Source organism: Vulpes lagopus, chromosome 24, assembly GCF_018345385.1.
Source record: "Vulpes lagopus strain Blue_001 chromosome 24, ASM1834538v1, whole genome shotgun sequence".
In the NCBI taxonomy this organism is placed as follows: Eukaryota; Metazoa; Chordata; class Mammalia; order Carnivora; family Canidae; genus Vulpes; species Vulpes lagopus.
The window spans coordinates 50,433,681-50,453,301 of NC_054847.1; the positions used below are offsets into that span (position 1 = coordinate 50,433,681).

General features: G+C 36.3%; 1 protein-coding gene across 2 annotated transcripts in view; it reads left to right on the forward strand.

Annotated features, from left to right (window-relative positions):
• Positions 1–19,621, forward strand: part of DOK6 (docking protein 6) — a 398,908-nt gene that overhangs the window by 101,751 nt on the left and 277,536 nt on the right. For both annotated transcript variants that reach the window (XM_041739589.1, XM_041739588.1), the window contains exon 2: positions 8,491–8,598. In XM_041739589.1, the coding sequence (XP_041595523.1) occupies positions 8,491–8,598 (108 nt within the window). The remainder of the gene's footprint in view (positions 1–8,490; positions 8,599–19,621) is intronic.

Sequence of the window (19,621 nt, forward strand, 5' to 3'; positions counted from 1 at the left end):
TCCTCTCCAATATTTTTTGAATGAATGAATGGGACTGATTCTGATCTTGGTAGATATTTATCAGCAATTAAGTATAAGCCAGTATTGAAAGTTACCGAAGTTCATATCTATATTGAAAGGATAACTAAAGCTGAATTCATCAGTGCATCATGGCATCAGGCTGTGTATTAACTACTTTTTACAGAAACAGATTGTGCGTTTCACTAGGACCATAGACATTTTGTGGGAAAACGAAGACCCAGGACAGGGGACTCAGCACTGTGCATTTGCAGTCGCTCCTAACATTGGCCTGCAGTAACCATTCCTGGGTGGGCTTTGCTTATTGGTTCATCTGATACAAGTTATAAACAAATAATTGAATTCTGTATTCCAAGTCATCATTGCTATGGTATTTGACTTTGAGAAGGGAATACAAATATAAGCTGCTCCCAGATATGCCACATACTGCTATATGCTTTAAATTCTCTAGAGATAAAGTTTCTGTGATTTCCTCTAGTGCAGTGGACCCTCAGCTTTGGCACTTCCTACAGCCAAAAAATAAATCCTGCCAAGTTTCTAGCCAAGTCCTATTTGACATGAAGAGTCCATTAGGTCAACATGATGGAAAAGGTCCATTCAGTCTGACTTTTGGTTAAGGTGAAGCTTGTGATTGAGTCCTAGCTACATAACATAGTCATGGCTATGAGCTAAAGCCAAGATATCCCCATTTCCTTCACTGTGAGTCCTAAGTGGAAAAAGGATGTCCTTTGTGTAAAATCACCTTGAAAAGAGAAAGCACTCAGGAAAAGAGATTGCTATGAGGTAAAAGAGTTTCCATCAGATAGAAAGGAATTAAGAGGGTATTTAATTATGGCAAGCTGGCTGGCTGGCTAATGCAGTGGAAAACCGAGGCTGTGGAACATCTGGGGATTGTGGGGATTTCTGGAGTCCTAGTAACAGTGTGAAATTTTCTAGAAGGAAAAGCCTGAAGCATACCCATAGCCTATTTGGTGAGACGACTGGTATGTTTGGGAGATAACTCTGAAAGAGGAGGCAAAATCAATCAATCCTTCAGGAGAGAGTGAAGCAGCTCCCTGAGCCATGATGGGGGCAGGCAAAAGTGTCATCAGCTAAGGGACAGGACAGAGGAGGAAAGTGCATCTTCTTGTGAGCAATAAGTTCTGTTGCTAACCAGCCAAATGGTCCCTGCATCTTTAGATGCCCTTGAATAGCCAAGAAGAGATCGCACCATCCCCTCCCACATAGCACTAACGAAGAGCCCTTTGTTATTTTGTCTCATAGGACAAAAACAAAAATAAGGTACCTAATTTCACTTATGTGATTCTTTTTCATGTAGTTGAAGAAGAATTCATGTTTTCTGTTTATAAGCAAAATAAAGCCTACTCAATTTTTTCCCCCTCAGAGGAGTGATTTCCTGGGCTCAAGCAGTCATTTTTGCTACTCTTCCCTGGAATTTCTCCAACATATTTATTATATAAGGCATCGCTTCTAAGGCCTACAGCAGAACATAGGACAGTATTAAAATCCTGTTTGATGAACAGTAACAAGGAGTGATTTCCTTATGCTTCTACTTCTTTATGCTGCTAGTATGAAGGTTGTTTTTGGATTGCTGACTCATGCTGAATTTGACTTCACATTGACACAGAATGATACTTGCAAAGTCTCGGCACCAGGGCCCTTTTTATTATTTACTCTGATGATAAAGCAAAACTTTTTGAAAATCTGCATCAAACAAGAAAATAAAATGAAAAACCTCTGCATTTATTAGCATTTATTAAATTATTCTTTTACTATTTTAAGTTTAAAGAATCAACTAGATCTCTAATCAAGATAAATAGTCCAAATAGCTATGATGCACTTACATTATTTTTCCTAATAAACTATTTGTTTTCATCACTTTACTATGAGATTTTCATTAGACTTTTGAAATATCAAAAATAACTTATTGAGATAAATTGAGGAAATTTGTACCATTGACCTTGAACACCCAGTTATTTTACCACCAAAATGGGTTTATTCAGGAATAGCAGAGGAAATGCAGTTTGAGTCAAGCAAGCTGTTGTGAACCATAGGCAAGACCAGAGAACAAAGGAGAGGAACACCTCATTCAGGAAATGAGGGCTGTTGGGAGGAGCTGTTAAAATTAACAAAAGTCCATTGGAGTAAATTGAGAGTTCAGAGTCTTGTGGCTCTTCATTGGCTGAGTTGTAACATCTCTCACCGATTGGGTTGTTGCCAGGCAAGGAGAAAATCTTCCTTCCCTTTGCTGGGCCAGTAGAGTATAGGCATCTTCCCATTGGGAATACAAGTGTTTCTTCTTGTTGAGTGGTAGGGTGTGAGAGATCCCTCTTTTGGCCTTTGGTTTCATTTTTTTATTATTATTTTTAAGATTTTATTTATATATTTGAGAGAGAGAGAGAGAGCACGAGCAGTTGGGAGAGGCAGAGAGATAAGCAGACTCCCCACTGAGTAGGAAGCCCAATGTGGGACTCCATCCCAGGACCCTGGGATCATGACCTGAGCTGAAGGCAGCCTCTTAACCATCTGAGACACCTAGTTGCCTCCTTTGACTTCATTTTAAAAGAAGTTTTATTCAGTTTCACAACAGGTACAGATCTGCGGATATGCCCCTGCCCACTTTAGAAGTAAGACAGCCCATTATTTTACCAGCAAATGAGTTTATTTGGGAATAGCAGAAGATTTGAAAGTCAGGATAAGCCAGCTATAGTGAAAGCCATAGGCAAGTCCAAGAGCAAAGGAGAGGGACATTATAGAGAAAAAAGGAGGAAATTGGAAGGGATTGTTTTGAACAAAAGTCTACCAGAGGAAGGGGAGGGTCCAAGGTGATGACAGTTTTTCATAGACATAGTTGCCAGGCAAGGAAGGAAATGCTCCGTCCTCCTGTTGGAATGGCAAAGCCATGTTGGACTTGCCAGGTGAGAATCTCTTCCTGTGGAGGTCTGTAACTGACCAAGAGTGGTGGTGAGTGAGGGCTCTCTGTTCTGGCCTCTAAACTCCCATTTCAAGTGATATTTTTGTGTATTAATTTTCACAATGAAAAATACCTGGTTAGTAGTCTTCAAAACTGTTTGGGACGCCTGGGTGGCTCGGTGGTTGAGCGTCTGCCTTTGGCTCGGGGTGTGATCCCAGGGTCTGGGATCGGGTCCCGCATTGGGCTCCCTGCATGGAGCCTGTGTCTCTGCATCTCTCTCTCTCTGTCTCTCATGAATAAATAAATAAAAAACTTAAAAAAAAACTGTTGAGATAATGAATAGCAAAAACAAAACAAAACAAAACAAAACAAAAGACTGAAACTATAAAAAAAAAAATCAGAGGGGTCCAGGGAGACAAGACAACTAAATGCAATGTGGTGCCCTGGATTGGATCCCGAAACAGAATAAGATATTGGTGGAAACACTAATGATTTTTTAATAGACTTTTTAGTTTAGGTAATAATATTTTACCAATGTTACTTTCTTAGCTTTGAAAAATGTACCATGGTTATTTAGAATATTAATATTAGCAGTAGCTGGGTAAAGTCTATTTAGAAACTCTCTGCACCATTTTGCAACTGTTTTATAAATCTAAAATTATTTCAAAATAAGAAACTAATAATTTGAGGGCCTCTGCTTGGTAAATAGGCTATTAAATCAAATCTTCAACAACAATTCATTTCTTTATGTGGTTACCTGTCTTAATGTAATAGCAAATAGATAATATATTAATGAAAATACCCACTCTTTTTCTTATTATCCATTATCAGATTTATTTCATAGTAATACTGAGTGCCAAAGTGGAAACACTTATGCTTTCCAACTTATATTTAACTCATTTTGACATTTTAATAGAAAATAACTGTAGTCACACAGGATGGTCATTAGTCAGTGAGTGTGTTTCTGTAGTTCTATGATTATTATAAGTTTTCATTTGACATGATTATGGTTCCTGAGCTATGAGCAATAAAGTGCAAAAGCATAGGGGAAAACATTCTTCTGTAGGAATGAACTGAAACCTTTTTACCAGGGATCTGGTCTCAATTCCATTCAAAGAGAGTCTTCCTACCTCAACTAGGATTCTAAATCCATTAATAAATAGGAGATAAGTATTGAAAATCTATACACATTCTACTTTGCAAATTATATTTTTATTTATATGTCCCAGTTCCTCACATTTCTACTCAGATTCATGTAACTTTTTTCACTCCTTTACAATACTATTACTACTATCACAACTATATCCACTATCAACCACCACTATTTCTGCTAATAATAACAAAATCAAAAGTATGTGTCTTGGTTAGCTTGGGCTACCATGACAAAATACCATCAACTAAGTGGCTTAAACAAAAGACATTTATTTTCTCACAGTTCTAGAGGTTAGAAGTCCAAAATCAAGGTGCCAACATGGTCAGGATTTTGGGAGAACCCTCTTCCTGACTTGCTAATGGCCACCAGCTCATCTGTATGCTCCCGTGACTTCTTTTGTATGTGTGTAGGAGCACAGGGAAAGATCAAGCAAGCTCTCTGGGGTTTCTTTTTACAAGGACACTTATCCCATCCTGAGGGCCCCACTCTCATGACCTCATCTAAACCTTCCATCTCAGAGCCCCATCTCCAAATATCATCACATTGGAGGTGAGGAATCCAACATGAGAGTTTAGGAGGAACACGATTTAATCCATTGCAGTGCTCAAAACCCAGGAGTTTTAGATGAGTGTGAGGACTATGCTTCAAACACATACATTAGATATTTTCTGTGTGCTGTCTTATTAAGTCCTCAAATAGCAACTTCATGAGATATACTGATCTGAATTTATAGAGGAGGAAGTTAGGTCTTGGAGAAGTTAAAATAACTTCTGCAAGACAAGGCATTTACAACATAGCTGAATGTGCATTGAAAATCAAGTTGTTCTGGCTGAAAAACTATATTCTATATTCTTAGGCATTAGAATACCCTCAATTGATACAAATGTGTGGGATTTATACTAATGACTCAGTTGAAATGATTCACCCTGGTCAAAAATTGATTCACACTGTATTGTGGAAAGAGAAATTTTAGGAAGAGAGTAAACTTATGCATTTTTTTTCTGTTTTTCTTTTTCAGCTGTGTATTAATACATGTACATTGCCGTATTGGTTAAGAATATCCAAACCATTGAGGAATTAACAGGAACTCACTTACATTCAACAGAGTATTTAGACAAGTTTTTCTGTTAATAGTATATATAATATAATTGTCATAATTATCAGAATTATTTGAAACCTTTAAAAATATATTGGTACAAGCAATGATTTTTTTACAATGTATGTAAATTCCATAATGGCTATGGATGTGCTGAACAAAGTCTGCCGCTAAGAGTGTTTTATCTGTTTTGCGTTATACTACCTTCTGTTAGTTCATGACTCCTCTGTAGCCTTACAGAGGCATGAGCTTTGTATATTTTGTTTCTATTCACTGTCACGGTAATGCTATGATATAGGCATTATTTTACTTTATGCAAACTAAGAGAAGGAGGCATGCTCAGAGGGTTCAGTGACTTGCCCAGAGTCACATGGCTCTCACAAGGGGCTGAGCTGGAATTGCAAGTCCAGTCTTTCTGGTTCCACAGTCTGAGTTTCAGAGATCATCAATATATTTATTTTTATTTTTTATTTATTTTTTAAAATTTTTATATCATGGTTCTAATTGTTCTGGCTGTAGAATGTTGGATCTGAGTATTCTGGATCTGAATTTTGTTAGAATTATGTGTCATTAGTAAAAAAGTGTCCTTACAAATGACTGTGTCATGCATGGCAAATTGCACCTACTATGTAAGTTAAAGGAGCCTGAGAGAGGAGCTGACCTTAAGAAGAACCTACTGTGCGCAAGGATGTGGACTCATCTTGTTGACTCTTCCCTCTGTCCTAGGAGGTATCCTTTTTTATGAGACATCAAATAATTTGTCTAAGGTTGCACAGCTATAAAATGGCAAAGCCATAATGTAAATCTACCTGTTAGGTTCCAAAATGTTGGGTAAGGTCATTTTGAGGACATTATCACCATTTGACCTGAGAGCTGTACCTCACCCTCTCTCATTCTTGGAAGGTACCTTCCACCCACCCTACTTGTAGATAGAGACGTTTCAAGCACATAATCTTAAGAGAGCAATGTGTTATTGAGATCATCTGGACTAAATGTGTGACTGAACCCCATTAAGGCTTCTCAATGTCAACTTTTAAGATTTGATGGGAGGGTGCTGAGATGTGCTTGTCTTGTGGCCGCCCAAGACAAGTCCTGTATGTGAGTTCCCTTGCTCATTAAACTTACTACCTACCAATCTGGGGGGATGGGAGCCTGCCTTACTCTTGGGTATTTCCTTGCCCTCTATGTAAATGGGCCAGTTTCACATTTCACTCAGCGAACTCCTAAATTTGCAAACCAACACCAAGCTTTATTAATTTTTCATTGTACCAAGCTGCCTTTTCTTATATGTTTGCATTTTCTAAATTTATTACCTTAAATTTACTTAAAATATAAATATCTTTTTAAAGCTTAAAAAGGGGAATCTATAATGCTAAAAAAAACATGTAGAATTGAGTTAAAGTTAAACCATATGCTGATGTTATATCATAATTAGTATTCACAATTTTTTTATCGTATTTTACTGTGGGGGTGGAGCTCAGTAAGGCACCAACTAGTAAATCACTAATTAGAACACAGTGTGCTAAACCCAAGTGTGAGGGTGGCTGGGTTTTAAAAATCTTTAAAAAATAAATGAAATCTTAAAAAAAATAAATAAACACAAGTATGGAGGAAGAACGCCAGGACATCTGAGGGAATAATTTAACCCTTTACTTCCAAGTGTATGTGGGTAGGAATCATGGCAGAGGAGTCAGATCTCAAACCAGGTAGAGAAGGAGAGACACACAGATGTGAGCCAAAGCTCAGGGTCATCCTTCAGATGCTTTTCAAAGCTAATGGGGAGAAGCTAAGAAAGGTAGCAGGAGTAAAGTGAAAGTGTGTGCACTGTTACTCTGTTTACTGATTTTATGGGAAGTCTTTTTTTTTTTATTTAATGTATTTATTTATGAGAGACACAGAAAGAGAGGCAGAGACATAGGCAGAGGGAGAAACAGCCTCCCTGCAGGTAGCCTGATGTGAAACTCCATCCCAGGGCCCCAGGATCACATCCTGAGCAGAAGGCAGACACTCAACCACTGAGCCACCCAGGTACCCCAATGAGAAGTCTTCTATATCGTTACTCATAGAGTGCTTTTTAACATGGGAAACACTGTCTTCTAGTGAGTAATGAACAATGAATGCTCCAAAGAAGTTATATTATCTGGCCAGTATTAGTGAAAAAGAAAGAAAGAGAGAGAGAGAGGGAGAGAGAGAGAGAGAGAGAGAGAGAGAAAGAGAAAGGAAGGAAGGAAAGACGGAAAAAAGAAAAAGCCATAGTATAGCAACTTTGCAGTTTGAATAAAGAAATGGAAGAGAGAAATACAATGATCAAGGTCTGTGAGTTTTCCTTCGGTGCATTTGTTTATGGCTACAGAGAGTGTATACTCCAACAAAACTGTGCTAAATATTGAAATTTAAAATTGTGGCCAGTTTGCATTTCTAGACCTTTCCAATTACCGAAAGGAGATTCATTTTATTATTTTTGTCTTAAACATACCTGGGGTGGGTGGCTGACAGAGGGGACATCAACTCAAGGTACTTTATTAATTAGTCCTTTGAAATAAGGGCAAAGTCCAGGAATAATGGTTTGTGTGTGTAGAATTAATGGTTCTGCTTTTTATTTATTTTTTTACTAAAGCTGGAATCAGACAGAGGTGTGTTCAAATCCTGACACTGTCACTGTCTTTATCTTAAAATGGAGATAAACTACCTCATGTAGTATGTAGGGGGATTAAATGTGCATATAAAATTTTAGGTGTATTATGTATAATAAGCATTTAACAAGTGCTAGTTACTAGAAAGTATAAAAGGGAAGGCAGATTTTTCCATTATAAAAACACATATCTTTCTGTTTTCTAAATTAATATATGAGCATTTGTTCTTTTGGAGTATATTAATCCTATGAGTAAATTGTAAAATGTGGTGATTTGTGAAAGATAGAAAGTTGAGCATTATACAAGTGTTTGATCTTTTAAATAGTGACTGCATTAGCATGGAAAACAGAATTTTTCTGTCACTGGCATACTGAGATAAATATTTCATATGTATTGACCTCAGAAGATTTAATTAGATTAAAGACCATTGAAGCCAGCACATTGAGAACTTCGTACCATAAAATCTTTTCACAAAAGTCGTTTTTATATTAAATATTGTGTTATTAAAAGTTTGCCATAATTTTAATGAATAACGTGGTTAGGACTCAAGAACTGTTCTCTCTATAAGTACATTAAAGAATTTTTATTTTCAATGGATTAATTGAATAGATAAATTCCTGGCGTTACAAAACTCATGTAAAAAGATAGATGATCAGATTCCTTCATTTGCTTTCAGATTTTCAGACGATGCTGGTTGGTTTTCAAGAAGGCTTCCAGTAAAGGACCCAGAAGGCTAGAAAAATTTCCAGATGAAAAGGCAGCGTATTTCAGAAACTTTCATAAGGTAAGTCACAGTGTTCAGAATCGCTAGGGAATAAGTGGACCTTTGGCATCAACTCATAGAGACATTTCTTTTGATAGATGAAATCCACAGAGGCAAAAATGCATGACCAGGATAAAATGTCCCTGTTCTGATAAAATGCAAAAGTTATTTTTCTGCTTTATTTTAATCATCTGCTGTAAATGCCAGTGGTACGTTTGCAAAATGAAAGACTCATTTTTATGGCTACTTTGCGAAATGAGATGACTCATAATTCAACTACATCATTTCCCAACGTGCTGAGTAGACATTTTCTCTCTGTTCAGGTTAATTGTGCATTTGTTACTTTGATTTAAGCTGTGGGCAATATTTAGGAGATAAAGCTTTGGAGGCTGGTGTTAACCGCACTAATGACTCCGCTAATGTGCGTAGTAGTTGCTGTTTATAGCTTTGCTAAGAAAGGCTCATCAACTATGCTGATGTGTAGGATGTGGCCGTATATTCTATGAATGAAATGTCAATTTACAAAGAATTAAAACTATGTAGGATATAACCCTAGAAAGACATTAAAATATGCCATCTAAAGTTGTCTTTGGTGATAACATCAAAATGCAGCTAAGTATTTGATAATTACCTGGAGAATTCATGGCTAGAACTCTGAATTGTGAAGTGGTATTTTTTGTTGATAAAATGCCTCAATAAGCCCAGTAAACAATTTATTTTCTCATGGTCAGTAACACTAAGTAAGTCACCCTGAATAATGTAAGGATTTTGTGGACTTTATTTTATGTGATAAGTAGTCCAGTTCCTCCTTTTATTAAAATAGAGTGCTTGCCAGGGTTTGGGGGTGGGAGTGATAAATAGATATAGCAGAGAGGACTTTCAGGACTGTGAAACTATACTTTATGACACCCTAATGGTGGATGTATGTCATTAGAAATTTGTCCAAACTCATAAAATGTACAACACTGAGAGTGAAACTTACTGTAAAATATGGACTTTGTGTGATTATGTTGTATCAAAGGAGATTTGTCAGTTGAAAGCAAATGTCTCACTCTGGTGTGGGATGTGGATGATGGGGGTGGCTGTGCATGTGTAGAGGCAGGGGTTGTAGGGAAATCTCTGTATCTTTTCCTCAGTATTGTGAACCTAAAACTGCTCTAAAAAATAAAATTTATTTAAAAAATAGATTTTTCTACAGTAATGTACTAACCAGTTCTATTACATAAATACTTGACAACCATTTATATCATATTTGAAACTATGTCAGAGGGCTTAACATTTGAATTTAACTCTCTATGAGATATTCTATATATTAATGTCAACTTACTGGCAGAGAATCCAAGTTCAATTCCTGTCCAGCCACTTACTAGCTCATGAGAGTTTGATTTTCTCATGAGTACGTATTATGTCTCTTTTGAAGACCATTTGAGATAGGATATCAAGGAGCAACCAGCACAGTGGTACCTATTCTAATTATATGAAAAATTATATGAAGTTCCAAGTTATACTGGTATTTTGTATGATGGTTATGATCATGGCAATATTTTAAAAACTTTTTATTTTGTTGTATTATTTAATAAATATTTATTTATTTAAATAATTAAATAGTTAATAAATGTTTAACTATGTATTGAAAAACTGGAAAGTTGTGAGATATGAGTCTGTGAACTTTAGTTTTTGAGTAAAATTTTGAGAGACTGTGCATACTGGATACTCTGGATTCCTTGTCAGAGGAATTGCCCACTGGTCAATGGCAATGAATGCTGGCTGGATGTTGTCCAGCCAATATATCTAGAGTCTATGCACTCATGACTGGGGTACAATCCTCAAGAAGGAGACAGCTCATCCTGGAAAATAGATTGTTGAGAAAGATCAAGAATCTTAATCATTTGTGTGTGTGTGTGTGTGTGTGTGTGTGTGTGTGTGTGTGTGATAAGAACATTTTAAGATTGATTCTCTTATCGACTTTCAAGTATATAATACAATATCATTAACTGTAGTTACCATTGCTGTACATTAAGTGTCCAGAACTTACTCATCTCACCCTCTAACCAGTCATGATGGAGATGCTGACTAACCTTGTTTTAATAATCATTTCATAATTTACACATGTATCAAAAGATCACATAATATGCCTTAAACTTACATAATGTTATATGCCAGTTGTATCTCAATAATAGAGCTGGAATAAAAACATTTTAACAACACTACACAGTGGGTAAGATTGTAGGTTCTAGAATCTAGCTTCCATATTTAAGAGCTGTGTGTACTTGCATATGCTATTTAACTTCCATGTACTTAACTTTTCTCCTCTGACAGATTAAGATTATGATACTTTAACAGATTATAATGCAAAAAGGTTTATGGTAGGGAATAAAATGGTACTATAGGCATTTAATGAGATTAAATATAATAAGATTCTATTAATGAATTCCATTTTATAGCTAAGTATGTAACTACTCACTTGGCAGATAGTAAATTGTGGTAAACGTTAGCCATTATTAGTCTAGGCTAGATGGGATGGTGACTTGGGTACAGATGTTAGTGCTGGAGCTAGGGTTGGTAGAAAGCATTTTGGATATGGTTGGTGAACATTGATGTATGTCAGGACTAGATGTGGAGTGTGAGTGAAAGGTAGGTAGGACTTATGGAGATTCCTGAGTTTGGACTTGAGCAAGAGAGAAGAGGATGGTGCGATTCATGAACATAGGAAAGACTAAAAGAGCAAGCTTTGAGTAAAATTCATGAGCCTTCACCGATTGCATGTAGGAGAAATGGAAGAGAGAGGAGGATGTGTTGCTGTCTCTTCCAGACTGGGTGACAGATGAGAGGTCATGCTGTTACAGAGACAGGGATCCTGTGCGGAGGAGGTGTTGTCAGTGGTGAAGAGAAGGCATCCTTGGCATGTTAGATTAGGTATCTTTATGGTACATTCAGATAGATGTTTTCATTAAACAGAGCTGCAGCCAGACTGTGGTGCAGATGCCCAGGTGATGTTAACGTGGGTGTATTATTAATGCCTCTCTGTGAAGGCTTAATCAATGCAAAGTAAAACTCTTTCCTCTAAAAGATGTGGGCTTTGGTACCAGCCTTATGGTCACATTCAGGGTGTTTTACAAGTATTTCAATTCTAAGTTTAACAAGAGTTCCAAAACAAAAAAGTTGACACTTGACCAAAAAACAAACAAACAAACAAACAAAAAACCCAGCTAATCCAAAAAAATGATAAAAAATTATGAAAAGTGGCACTTGAAAGGAAATGCCAAGTAGAATAAATGTTAAAACAGTAAAATTTATAGTAATTATCAAGAATGTTTAACTGGAACTTCCAATTGAAAGTTTTAACAATTCTAAAGAGAGAATTATTTATGTTACCAAAAAGAAAACTCTGAAGAATACTGACATTTGAAAATAGGAAAGAGAAGAGAAGACAATATCAGAGGCTGTGTGTCCCGCTTTTCCCTGAGGCTTCCCCTCTCTATGAGGACACCATCCAGATGTCAAATGGCCTTAATTCGTCCAAGCCCTAAACAACCAGCCATTGAGGCAAAATAGCAATCACAAATGTTTGTGATTTTTATCCTGACATATATGTACTTTTGCTTCTGCAAAATCAGAAGTGAACTATCACTTCCCATGGCTTCTTCCCATCTGTAGAATCTTGAATCCTTTTTTTTTTTTTTTTTTGGAAATCTATAAATTTCTTAGCTCCCTCTGATCGTCAGGTAAATAAAGGGAGATCTCTTTTTGAAAAAGGTTAACATATTTAAAAATCTTTCTTCTCCTTTGAGCAATTAATTTTCAGTTCAGATTGGATCCCCAGAATTGGAAAAAAAAATTCATTTTTCAAGATAGCTTAAAAGAGACTTGTGTGAATTTCTCCAATTGTTCTATTTATTAATTATTAAGTACATTAAAATTATGATGAGTCAGTTATTTTGATATGCCCTAAAATCTGCTCTAGCACTCAATAGCAACCAATCAAAATAATCAATCAAGTGAATGAAATATGTCCAGCTTTAGTGAGGGACTAAATCAATCAAATGAATGAAATATATCCCTTAGTGAGGGACTAAGGATGGAATTATTTCTTGGCCAACTTTAACTTTGTGCTGTGCTCTATCTGGAACATACATATTGTAAAGCTTATGAGTATTAATGGTCCCATTTAGACATTTGATATGTTTACTGTGAGAGAGATCTTGCCGCATAAATCAATTTTTATATGAAACTGCTATAAAATGGTATATACCTTTTTTTTTACTTCTTGGTAGAAAGGAATTTGAAATTCAAATCACTAGCTGCTGAAGGAAGTTATTAAAAATGCATTAGGGTTGAAAATGTAGCTGTATATAATTGTCATAACAGATATTCAAAACAAATTTATCCTCAATGAAAACTGAACTAAAGCAATTTACATAGAATCAGCTAATAAATTTTCCTTAATTTTCTAAGCAGATGAAAAAGAAACAGTTCATAGAAATTTTAATAAAATAAATATGAGTGCTGTCTGTAGGGAGGAAAGTATAAATAAAATCCCTGAAAAGGATGAATGAAGATAGAACTATGTGAATTTTCTGTGATGAGGACTACACGATGCTGGAAAAGCAATGCCTGTATTGGGACCAATCTTATTTCTAGCTCCCTTACAACCTGACATTGAAAACATCATTTTGTTTTCTCTGCTTTACCTCTTTGTCAGTATTTATCTTTATGTAAAGCAAACATCTGAGAAACTTGGGGAAAAGATGAAGACATCCTTATGAAAAATAGCCGCCTGGAAATATAGCAAACCCTTAAAATTAGGAGCAAAACCATAGGTTAGTGTGTAAGCAGCACATGCATATAGTGTGCTATGTTGAAAGCCTTCATTTGATTCCAGTGGCTGGCTATCTGCTCGGATCAGTACACACTTGGTGTGATGTGAAGGGTGTTCGAAGGTTTGGTTTCTCTTAAGGTATCTGCTGGAAGGTCCCAGAGTAATAATCATTTACATTAGGATATAATATTCATTCATTTGTTCATCCATCTTTTATCTCTTATCTTGAAGAGATCTCAGTTGTTGTTGTTGTTTTAACATAAGCTCCTGTTAATATACACATTGGCTCCTGAGACAGTGACATGTTAACCCATGATCATTTATTTATAATCTTTAAAAGATTTTATTTATTTATTTATTTATTTATTTATGAAACACGCAGAGAGAGGCAGAGACATAGGCTGAGGGAGAAGCAGGCTCCATGCAGGGACCCGGATGTGGGACTTGATCCCAGGACTCCAGGATCACGCCCTGAGCTAAAGAAGGCAGATGCTCAACCACTGAGCCACCCAGGCATCCCCCATGATCATTTATTTATTGCTTTATTCATATTATCTGATCACATGCTAATGATTCAGAGGAGATGCAAAAAAAATGGAATATGAAAAGTTGTTTTTTATGTAGGATGAAAAGACAAGGTAAAATGCCCATGGCAGATGCATCACCTATGTGGTGTCTCTGAACAGAGATGGGTGGGTCTTGAGAATGGGCAACTCTAAAGCCACGATGAGCAAGAGAGATCAGGTGTTCAGACCCTCCTCACATGGAGGGCATCAGAAGTTGTGGTTTCATAATAATAGGGAACTCCCGGAGTTAAACTTGACCTTTGTAATATTTGAATCAGGTCCATTAAAATTTTACAACATCTAAGATATCTCTAATAAGAATCACTCTGTGGAGTTTAAGGATGCACGGAAAATAGATCACTCAGTAATCAGAATTTTTGTTTATCGCCTGTTGCTTCATAACAAATATCTGTTCACTGAGAAAAAAGAAATCAGACTTTTAGAAAATATCCATTAGACTGACTTAGAGTATATAGAAGTATGATTTATGTTAGCAAAATTACTGTCTTTATTCGACTTTTAAAAACTATCCAATTGTGTGTGAGGCAATCATCCATAATGGTATTACATCAGAAAAAAATGTAATATGACTTAATATCTTTCTCTCATTCTACTATCTGTAAAATGCAAATAATACCATAGCTCACAAAGTGAGATGATAATTTCTTGTAAGATAATAGGTAACATGTAAAACAACTATGGTTGTACAAGTCGTTTCTGCCTCAGATTTTGCATCTCTGAAACCAGGGAAATAATTCATACCAACTTCAGAAAAGTTTTGAGACCAGTCTGCATGATAAAGTAACTTGTAACCTCAAACATGTCATTGTACGTGGTAAATCAGATAGTATTTTGAGAAAAAATATTCAATCGCACAACCCTGTTATGACTATTTCCATCATTTCTGAAGCATTTTTACATGGATTTAATGGATTTAGATCCAGTGCTCTTTATTATTTCAGAATACATTTTTGGTTTTTTAAAAAATTCTCTCTTTCACCCCGTCTGGCTCATCATGCAGTATCTGACAGATGCAACAGGAGACATGCTTATTGCATCATGTTCACTGAGGATAAATTGTTTTTCTGCCATTTGTGGAAAATCACATATTATTCCACAAGTGATGAATGCATATTCATTTACAACTTACAACTTGAAAAATATTTCAGTGAGAACTTATTCTTGAATTAATACTTTTACCTCACTATAGATATCTATCTAGAAACTTTTATAAATAGCAATGCTGTTTTTCGTATTTACTTAATTTATGTAATATTGAAAAAATCAAAGCCTTTATACTGCTAATACTTCTACAAAAAACAAAAATAGAATTTGAATATGCCATTGAAGTTCCAAGATTACAGATCAGTAGCAGCCATTAAACTGATTTTATTGGTTAGAGAACAGGTTCTTAATGTAGGGAACTGTGGGCTTTGAGATTCGGTGAAATCGCTTGTTTTGGTGATAGCTGGTGCATTGCTTCTACTCAGTGTCATTGTCACACATAATTTGACCTCCTGAAGAAATGATGGAATTCTTGCTATCTAGTGTTCAGGGAAATAAGATTTTTTGTTTGTTTTATTTTGTTTTGTTTTGTTTTGTATTGAGACAGAGAGACGAGAAAGAGAGCTTGTGTTTGCTTAAAAATGCAACTATTTTCTCCTACTTCTCCTTTTCTATAATCGATTATGATTAATCGAGTTAATCATATTACAAATCCAGTGTACTAGAAAATTAAATTTTAACCTGATTTGCAGTGGCCTGGAAGTTTCCACTAATCCCTTCTATCCTTTTGTGAAAGGATTGTCTTGGTGTAGTGGAGATGGTCCTTGGAAGCTTGGGGCTGCCATAATACCCTCCTGGTTTTCGAGCTGGTTCAGCCAACTCTGACAGCAGTCCAAAAAGTCAACTTTTCTGTCTTTAATTCCAGTTCCAAATTTTTGCAAATAAACCAGTGTAGTTGGACCATCATTATTTCCAAGGGTTGTAGTTCCCCATCACTAACAGTAATTATAGTGCAGTTTTCATTTTCTACTGTTGTGTAACAAATCACCACAAATTCAGGGGTTCAAAAAACACCTGTTTATGAGCTCACCGCTCTGTAGGGCAAAAGGTGTAGTATGGCTGGTTTCTCTGCCTGGGGTTTCACAGCCCTGAATTTAGTTGGACTGAGTTATCTGGTGGCTCTAGAGAAAAATCTGCTTCAAAGCTCCTAATATAGTTGGTGACTTTAGTTCCTTAGAGCCCCACGACTCGACAACCCTGTTTCCTTACAAGCAAGGAGGGACTACTCTCAGAGCTAGGGACTACCTGAAATCCTTGATATACGGGGTTCTTACCCTCCCCAGCACAGAGATGGCATAACAGGTTTTTTTTTTTTTTTCAAGCTTTGGCTCTCTGCCTTGTCTTCCATTACCAGCTGGAGAAAAAAAATTCTGCTTTGAGAAAGTTCCCATGACTAGGTCAGGTACACCTGGAGTTAGCTGTGTTGTGATCTAACTTGAATGGTTTACCATTTAAATTTGGGGTTCTTTTTGTTTTGTTTTGTTTGTTTTCATTTTTTAAAAATTTTTCATATTATTTTTAATTTGGGAGGGAGTTTTTTAGGTTGGGAGAGTGAGAGAACTACTTTTCCCTCACAATGTATGGGAGGTGTATACATGAAAGGCATTCTATTATGCGAAGCCTGGTGAGACTGACATTTTAAGCTTGGGGCTTGATTTAATTTAATTTTCTGCTTATTCAGCATCCATTTGTAACTCACTTCTTCCTTTCCCATTGCCACCATAGAGATGGGGAAAAAAACCTAGATTATCCCTTGTTTACACTTCCCACAGTTAGAAAGGTATGTTTCTGGCCAATGAAATAGAAATTTAAACCTGTTAGAAGGTATAGAAAGGATTTTGTGTGCTGATATGGCCAGCAATGTCCTGTATTCCTTGTTTCGTACATGAAAAGCATGATAGTTGGAAATGCAGCAGCCATTCTGTGCCCATGAGGAGATGGGCATAAGAGAAATGGGAAGAAGAAGGACAAATATTTGAGCTTGAGATGCTTTCTTATCAAACCACTGGACCAACAGTAATAACTGCCTCCTTCAGAGTTCTTATATGAAAAAAATAGGTCCTGTTTGTTCAGATCAGTGTCTAGCAACCTTTCATCTGTAAAGGACCTATCTGGTAAAAACTTTAGGCTCTACAAATCCTAAGGTCTCCGTTGTAATTCTTCAGCTCTGCACCAGAGACGTTGCGTAAACAAATGGCTGTGGCTGAGCTCTCATAAAACTACTTACAGACGCAGGTGATAGACCAAATTTGGCCCGGAGGCCACAGTTTGCATTTCCAGATTTTAATCACTGGAAATTGGATTCTTCTATTACCTGTATATATTTTTGTTTTCTTTTAAACAAAAGATAATAATGCTGGGTATTATGGCTAGATGCTGTAAGTGTGTAGATAAACCTCTAGCTAAACATGATTGGTAGTTAACTAATGGATCATGCCTAGAATTGGTCTCATAAGCTTAGGGATGTAACCATAATCTCCTTCAGCTTTTCTATATTCTTTGGAATGGATGTGTATTAATGATCATACCAATACTCTTTTCCACTCTGTGTCAGGTACTCAAGGAGCATAATTGGACCTATTAGTTATGTTAAGTGGTATCATATACCAAACCATAGACAGCCAGGCTGAAAACGAATTCAGAGCATGGGTAAATTGTAATAGGCATATGACTGTTAATAATGGTTGACTTGTTAGATTTCACACTTCTTTCAGTTGACTTGTTTTGGAGGGGTGTCCTTCCCTCCCCACTTCTCTCCTTCACCCCTCTCTCTTTCTGTTTCAGCTCCAGATTGAGTTAATTGTGTTACTTGATGGCTGCTATCATCATCCCTTTCTGGAATATTTGATCAGTCTATTTCCTTCCCATCCTTAACCCCATTTATCTCCCTTTCTCTATAGATAATCATTATAATAAGTTTGATGGGAAACTGCAGGATTCTTATAAATGTGTACTGTTGATTCCTTGAACATGTACTGCATTGTTAATTCACTTAAGTACTGTTGTATTATAACGTATTGTGTTTCCTATTTTTATTCATGTTGCATTATGGCTTTTAAGACCCATTTGCATTTCTGTATGTCCATTTTGCTAGTTGCTTCTAACTGCTACGTGATACCCCATAGTTTGCATCCATTATATTTTACTTTTCCATTTTCCTAGTGACAGGAAACTAGATTGCTAGAACTTCTCATTATCCCAAACAATACTGTAATTACATTTTTTACTGTGTTTTTATGATTCAATGTGAAAATTTTTCTGGGGTCTATAAAAAGAATGAGATCACTGGGTTAAGGATATATGAATCCTTAAATATGTACTGCCAGGTGACTTTCCAGAATGCATGTCCATTGTTCACATCTATTGGATGGGTGAGGGTTCTGTTCTCACATTCTTATTGATACTTTCCATTGTTTATTGACCTCTCCAAATCTGACAAGTGTAATGTGGTATGCAGTTGTGTTTTAATGTACATTTTTCTATTCCCAAGTAATTGAAAATTTCTCCCTATCTCTGTTTGCTTTGGGGGTTTGTTCTTAGAGGAATTCCCCAATTATATCATTTGTCCACTTTCCTTCCAGAGTTCCTGCATTTTTCTTGCTATTTTGTAAGGTTTCTTTGTCTATTCTAAATATGAGATACTTTACTAAGACATTGTAAATAATTTCTCACCCCTGTCATCTGTCACTTTATGGAGTCCTGCATTAAACACAGATTTGCAAATGTGGATGTTTTCACATTTTTCATGACTCGGGCTTCATTCAGTCCCTTTCTTACAAAATACTTACTTACCCCATAGATCATGAAGATCCTATCTTATATTTTATTCAGTTAGCATTATAATTTTGCCTTTAATACTTTTGCCTTTCATCTATCTGGTATCCAGATTTGTATATGGAATTAAGAATTCTATTTTTTAAAAAAATACGTAGGGGGTCAGTTTTCACTTGTCCATTCATTGAACTTTCTATCCCTTCAGTCATTATGGCGCATACATTACACACACACACACACACACACACACCTTTCTCTGGTTTCTCTATTCTGTGTTGTCTACTTGTTCTGTCACTAACATGCTTCCTGTTTTATTTATTTATTTATTTATTTATTTATTTATTTATTTATTTATTTATTTTAAGATTTTATTTATTTATTCATAGAGACACAGCTAGAGAGAGAGGCAGAGACATAGGCAGAGGGAGAAGCAGGCACCATGCAGGGAGCCCGAAGTGGGACTCAATCCCGGGTCTCCAGGATCATGCCCTGGGCTGCAGGCGGTGCTAAACCGCTGAGCCACCTGGGCTGCCCGCTTCCTGTTTTAAATTACCATGGTGTCACACTATGCTGGGACATTTGGTGTGACATTTGTTCCCCCACACACTTGGCTCTTGTTTTCTGAAGTTTTAGCAACTTATCTCGGAACATGTAATGCCCTCTTTTTACTCAGCTTCTCTTTTAAATGTTAAATTTTTCTGCAACAAAATCCCTCGATACTTTACAGTTTTTCTTGTTCTTGGGAAGGTATTGTTTTATTTTCTAATTAATGATTATTAGTGTAGAGAAGTCCTGTTTTTTGTGTGTGTGTTTACTATAA